A 7,500-nucleotide genomic window follows, 5' to 3' on the forward strand; every position below is an offset into this window, starting at 1 on the left:
TATGAAAGAACACTTTAAAATTGATTCCAGCTTTATAGTAATTAGTTTCGGTTTCGACCCTCTATTGACCGGCCTATAAAGATCTGTGCGATATGCATCAGAGAACTCGACGATTGTCACATATTAGTGACAAAGGCCATACCTTGAACTGGAGTGGGGCAGAGCTTGTTTTCAAAAGTAGATGTCTATATAAAAGAAAGACTGGAATCTGCTGTCATCAATCAGACCAACAATATGAACCTGTCAGGAGGACAGTGGAAATCGGATGACATCGACAAGTTAATCCTTAGGCCGCTTCTCAAGGAGGTGCTCAAGAACATCCGACCAATGGACGAGTCGCTAGGTGGGAGTTAATGAGACCATAAGATACCAAGGAATAATTTAATTCCTATCCTTCCTGTGTCACTAATGAGTCTTATTGCCACGCCTACATATGCTTTGTATATATACTCTTGTAAGGCACCCTATGTCCATATTTCAGGAGCACAGAAGGATGTGCTCGAAATATATGGTTGCAACTTATACACACACACAAACATACACAGAGGAGAGAAGAGAGAGAGAGAGAGAGAGAGAGAGAGAGAGAGAGGCTATAATAACTGAAAATATGTGGGACTGAGTAATTAGTAGTTAATTAATTTATCTTAAGGTCCTTCATAAACATTTTACAAATCGCTCATTCATTTCAATAATGACATAACTCAAAAATTGAAGATTTTGAGTTATTTATACCACTGAATTTGCCATTTTCTATATTTATTTGTGGTAAGAACGCCATAACTCTAGTAGCAAAACTGGCCGCTAGATGTCGCTCAAGGCATAGCGACTCATTTAAATTCAAACTTATCGTTTGGTTGTCATAGTAGTGTTGTATTTCAGTTGCGTCTTGACTGTTGTAGAGAAAGAATCGTTATTGTTCCTACAACAGTGACATATTTCTTATTATGACAGTGTTCTGACGAGGTTAGTAATTGTTTGATATCGTAACTTTTTGTTGAACAGTGAATTATTTAGACTTAATGCGATATTGAAACAATATTTATTCAATTTCTTGCCTACATATATCAAAATATGACGTTGTTGAAAGTAAAGAGTGTACGTGCAATCGAAATATTTTGTTTTGTGTCATTCTTACAACCAAGCAAGCAGTCGCTTGACTATATCAAATTAGATCTAAGTATATTTATGACATTATTGAAACAAAACTGTTCAGAATTGCATATTTCAGTCATGATACATATTTGATTATGTCGTTCTTACAACAAAGTATGTTACTAGGATAAGTTTAAAGCTAGAGTTAAGGCATTTACTCTGAGCATAAAGTTTGAGTGATTGCCCTAAAAATCAATATAATTTATCTTAATACAGGTAAATATGACTAGTCGAGGTAAACAACTGTTACAGTTGGCATTGAAATTGGTGTAAAACAAAAGAGGCATCATCGCAGGAGACTGAATTGACTGAAAATTTCTCTGAGTCAGGTAAGCTAATGAAGGATTAAGATTTGTCTATTATTTCATATAATTAAATCAACGATGATAAAAAATTTTACCTTTAAAATATCTCCTATGTAATGCAAGTATAATAATTATAATTGACATCATTACTGTAGAGAATACATGTTACATAATAATTATGTTGCGTACATTGTTGCAGGAAAGAATGTCGAAGTCCTAGCAAACCAACACGAGACACCACCAAGTTCTTCCCAGAACACCAAGAGTGTAGAGATGCCGACAATGCAGTGCAGAAATTCAGGTGAAAGTTCATTATCAAGGCATAGTTCTACATCAAGCAGTACCTCTTCATCAAGCAGCAGTTTCTCATCATCCTCGTCAAAGAGCACTTCATCATCAACTCATGCAGCATCACCAGATGTGCTAGACTCTGATGATTCAGTTGCAGATAAGAACTATGAACCAAATTATGACGAAGATTCAGAAGGAGTTGATAGTAATGACGATGACTCTTCTCTGAATCAAAATTTTGACGCTGCTACACGTGGAAATAGTGATGCTGCTAGACTTGGAAATAGTGACGCTGCTACACTTGGAAATAGTGATGCTGCTACACTTGGAAATAGTGACGCTGCTACACTTGGAAATAGTGATGCTGCTAGACATGGAAATAGTGACGCTGCTACACTTGGAAATAAGGTCACCAAAGAATTGGAAAGCCCAGCTAAAAGAGGTTCGAAAAGGAAGAAACGACCTGAAAATTGGGGGCAAAGTCTCCAGAAAAAACTACGAAATGAAGGAAAACGGTATGTAATGCATACCAAAGAGAGAAAAGAACGGGAAGAAAGAAAAGTAAAGCTGCCTTGCGGGGAAAAATGCAGGTTGAGGTGCTCAATGAAATTTACTGAAAAACAAAGAATGTCCATATTTGCATCAGACTGGGAATTGGGTGATATTGACAAACAAAGCGAGTTTATTGCTAATGCAATTGATCAAATTGTACCAAAGTACAGATATGTTCGTGTCGGAGGTACAAGACAACAAAGAAAACCTAACAATGCTTTTTATTTCAAATTGAATGAAGGAAGAGTTAGGGTGTGTAAATTAATTTTTATAAACACATTAGATATCAATGACCGCCCTATCCGCACAGTCCTGGAAAAGAAGAATAAAGTTTGTGGAAATTTGATTGAAAATTATCTGAGAGGTAAGCGCAGTAATCACCACACCGTTGATGAAGGTATCAAGGACGGAAGGAAGGCTCATATTGATTCCATTCCAAAAATTGAGAGTCATTACCTCAGGGCTAATACATCGAGAGTTTTCATTGACGGAAGCAAGACTGTTGCTGATATCCCATAGAGATTTGAGTTTGATCAAAATGCAAAGAGAATAATGCACCGTTTGGGAACTACTCTTATGTTCTACAAGGTGTTCACTGAAGATTACAATATTTCTTTTTTCACCCCGAAAAAAGATCAATGTGACACATGTGCAACCTTTGAAAATGCCAGTAAAACTGAAAAAAATAGTCTGCAAGAGAAGTATGATCAGCACCAAGTTGAAAAAAAATTGTCAAGATCTGAAAAAGCTAGTGATAAAGTATCGTCAAATGCTACTGTAGCTGTTTATGATTTGCAAGCTGTATTCCAACTGCCCAAAGGAGATGTATCCCTGTTTTACTACAAATCCAAGTTAAATGTTTTGAATTTTACACATTATGACTTGAAATCTAACAATTGCGAGTGTTATGTCTGGGAGGAATCCAATGGGCATAGTGGAGTAAATGTACTTGGTTATTGTGTTCTTGACTATATCCATAAAGTTTCTGAAACTAGTAAGAAGGATATTATTTTTTATTCAGACAATTGCGGTGGTCAGCAGAAAAACAAGTTTATGTTAGCTCACTACTTATATGCAGTAAATAATCTGGACCTTAATTCAGCTCACTCATTGATTGAAATGCAAGTCAAACGACTCCTTAAGAGTGGACCAATCTATGTTCCAGAAACATTCATAACCGCTATTCGTATGGCAAGAAAAAAAGGAGAGCCTTTTAATGTGAAAGAATGTGATTATGAATTCTTCTTGAACATTAAAGTTTTGGCTAACGAAATTGGTCCAATGATGAACATGAAGGAACTGAAAATTTTTGAAGTGAAAATATTGAAAGCTACTGAAGAATCTCCAAATTCAGTATTCTACAAACATTCTTATAATGAAAATTTCAAGGAAGCAACTGTTCTCAAGAAAAAAAATGTCAAAAGGAACCTTCACAATTCCACCATGCTTTGGTCACAAATCAGGTATAACATCCAAGAAGAAAGAAGATCTTCTTGATTTGTGCAAAAGAAGCCTCATTCCTAATCCTTATAAGAGGTTTTATGAGAATCTGTAATTTTCTGATAATCTTCAAGAGAATATGGATTAATCTTTTTATTTTCATCATTTAGTAAAAAAAAAAGGAACACCTCAAATACAGGGGTACAACTGCTTTGTTATTTACTTTATATTATTCACACAGTTTGGGAACGCCTCAAATACAGGGGTACAACAACTTTGTTATTTACTTTATTTTGTTCACACAGTTCATATTTTGTCAAAAAGGAGCGCCTCAAATACAGAGGTACAACAGCTTTGTTATTTACTTTATTTTGTTCACACAGTTTATGATTATATGAACTGTTACTTGTGTAATAACAGTTGTTTATTTCCTTTATTTATTTCTCCTTTTGTTGTAATATAGTCATAACTTCAGTTACAACAGTGGAAAATGCGTATATTTCCTGCAATAACGTCATAATTCCAAATTTATTTTTCAAATAGGCACAAGGCATGTTTATAATAAATGTAATTTTTAATATGAGATGTCATGTACTACATTTAATCATGAAATAAAAATTCATTGCTAAATACCTCGTTTAAAGTTCCATGGGGGACTGTATTACATAATTAAAAGTTTATTTTGCTTCTCCTGAAAAGTAGCATTTTTGAGTTATGTCAGTGTTGAAATGAATGAGCAAAATATATCTGTCCAAATGGTACAATCCCAGACTAAGATTTAGGTTTTTTTTATTAGTGATTTGTATAATTGCTGATTCCAGTAAATTTCTTGAAACATAATTATCATTAGACCTAGCGATTATAGAGCTCTAGCCCCAATTTATACAATGAGATTTTTCGCTCAGATGGATAAATAGTGCATTTGAAGTCTGGGCTCTTCTAACTGAATACCTATGTTGGTTAATACGTACACATAAAATTTTACTTGACTGACCGACTTGAAATGACGGCAATCCTTGCAAGGAATTTTGTAAATGATGATGTTTTTTGTTACGGGACTGTTCTGAATTAGCATATCTTTAACTGTATTGTTATAAGAGACCCAACATCAACATTAAAAGATTTAAATATTAATTTTATGGTTTCAAATCCACGAAAGTAAGGCAAGCTAGGTACATTTTTATGGGTTTATTTTTTTAATACTACCAGCACTATAAAACTTTTTGTGAGTTATTTTATTACATAAATCAATTATATGAGGTTGGCAGCAGAGATCATTTCCTATCTTTTTTTATGTATTCTATTTCTTGGTGAAGACATTATGGACTCGCAACCCACAAAGCACGTAAGAACATGAGAAAAAAATTTAAATTTTAATATTAAGGTGGTGGCTAGAATAAAAATGTACATATGTCAAGTTATTTGTGGGTTTCCTATAAATACTGAATTTACATTGGTAAGACTATTTATGTATTAACACATCTAGGAAAGGGATGACATTGTTATTTTCAATTTCAACTGTTAATTTTATGGATGGCACTAAATTATTCAATTTAGACAATAAATCATTTACATTGATACCAACAGGTAAGACTACTAAGATGTCATCTACATATCTGAACCATTTTAAGGGAACAAGTGTGATATTTGGGAGGTGTTGTCTTTCAAAAAATTCCATATATAAGTTTGAAAGGAGAGGTGATAAGTGGTTACCCATGGCCATACCATATATTTGTTGGTAATATTCTCCATTAGAAATAAATCTGCAATCACAAATACATAACTTAATCTATGAAATTATGTGACTAACGGACAGAGATAATTCATGCAATACAAGTTCATTACTTAAATATTATAGCACGGAGTCAATAGGGACTTTTGTAAACAAAGAACATACATCAAAACTGACAAAGATATCACTACGGCTTAATAGAATGTTATTTGATTTTTCCACAACATCAAGAGAATTCTGGATGTGTGAATTAGATACAGTTCCAAGTAGCGGGATGACAATTTAGTAATATATTTAGGTATGTTATAACCAATTGATCCGACATTACTAATAATTGGCCGAATTTACTAAACTGTTGATTTCTGTGCTAGACTCTCACATACTGAATTATCCAGTACTGAAAAATTAACCAGTTTTGATGTAACATCTTTATCTACTGAAGTTCCGATTGATTACTTACTTCAATATTCATCACAATATTTAAACTTGTGTAGTCTAGAATTACCTATCAACGTCATTATTTATTTGGTATCTCTTTTTACAAAAAAATCACACAGTCACTTTCAAAGGTAATTTTTATGAATACATATTTAGTATGATTATGGGTAACCCTTTTTCTCCATTTTCGTCTAATATTTACATAGAGATCTTTAAGACTAACTTATTCCAAGAAATATATTCTCTAAGGTGTTTTAGGTTACATATGTAAACGACTGTTTTTGTATTATAAAAGAAAATGTAAATATTCCTTATTTTTCACATACAATTAATAATCTTGTACCATCCATGAAATTCACAATAGCATATGAAACGAATAATTGTATACCATTTTTGGATGTATTAATTATTAGAAATAGCACCATTTTTTTAAGTATATAGGCAACCCACGAATAATTTATCATATATCCATTTTTACTCTAACCATGCTAAACAAATTAAGGTGTCAAAATTTTCCCGTATATACAATCGAGCTCTTAGAATTTGTAGTCCTGAACTTTTGGAAGATGAGTTTAAGAATTATTGATGAAATAGGAGGTTCATTATGTTACCCTCCATTTGATTGCAACTTTGTAAAAATAAAGCAAAAAAGACATATTGCAATCCAACCAGTGTTAACAAAGAACTTAGGAATTTTCTCTGTGTACCATTTCATTCCTGCTGTACCCATTTTAAAAACTATTGATATTAACTGGGTATTTGAATGTAATAATATTTTGGGAAAGAAACTAATTAAGAATAGCCATTCAAATTCAAACAATATTGTATACCGTATTCCTTGTAAGGAATGTAATAATATTTTTATAGGGCAAACATCCAAAGATCTAAAGGCAGATGCTCTCAGCAGAAATACACTATATCAAGAGGCTTAACCAATAAAGGCTTTGCGGATCATTTGGCTTAGAGCAGGCTATGCTATTAACTGGGATAATTCCTCCATAATCTAAAGGGTTAAAGATCGCCGTAGAAGGAATGTGTTGGAATCCATTTTTATTGAAGCCGCATCAACGAGGAATTTAAATCACTATCCCGGATTGTCCCTTGATCATCTCTCCTTGTCTCTTTTGCTTAAAGAACATGCCGCATAGATTAAAAAACTGGAACCCCGGCCCCCCCTTTCCGTTGTTGTATATAAAGGTTTGTCACCTTCAGTATGAACTTGAAAATGTAGATTATGCTACGAAAGTACTTATTCTAAGTCCCCAGTTTTTCATTTACCTCTCTGCTGGGATGGATTTGAAGTGTGGTATATATATATAATAATTATATATATATATATATATATATATATATAGTCATATATATATATATATATATATATATATATTTATATATATATCTATATATATATATATAAATATATATATATATATATAGATACATATATATATATATATATATATATATATATATTTATGTGTGTGTGTTTCGCAAATCACGTGAACATAAACGAATTTCGGATTTTTTTTTTCGAGAAAAGGCAGCATGATTTTCAGCCTGTACATAATTGCAAATGATTACCATCATCAC

At 32.8% G+C, this 7,500-nt stretch overlaps 1 protein-coding gene across 1 annotated transcript; it reads left to right on the plus strand.

Moving 5' to 3' along the window:
- The first annotated feature begins 234 nt into the window (after positions 1 to 234).
- LOC135211453 (uncharacterized protein DDB_G0271670-like) lies at positions 235 to 2,819 on the plus strand. Its single transcript, XM_064244761.1, has 3 exons — positions 235 to 343; positions 1,657 to 2,190; positions 2,611 to 2,819. The coding sequence occupies exons 1-3, from the start codon at positions 235 to 237 to the stop codon at positions 2,817 to 2,819; spliced, it is 852 nt and encodes a 283-aa protein (XP_064100831.1).
- The last annotated feature ends 4,681 nt before the right edge of the window (positions 2,820 to 7,500 follow it).

This window comes from Macrobrachium nipponense, chromosome 4, assembly GCF_015104395.2.
Source record: "Macrobrachium nipponense isolate FS-2020 chromosome 4, ASM1510439v2, whole genome shotgun sequence".
Lineage (NCBI taxonomy): Eukaryota > Metazoa > Arthropoda > Malacostraca > Decapoda > Palaemonidae > Macrobrachium > Macrobrachium nipponense.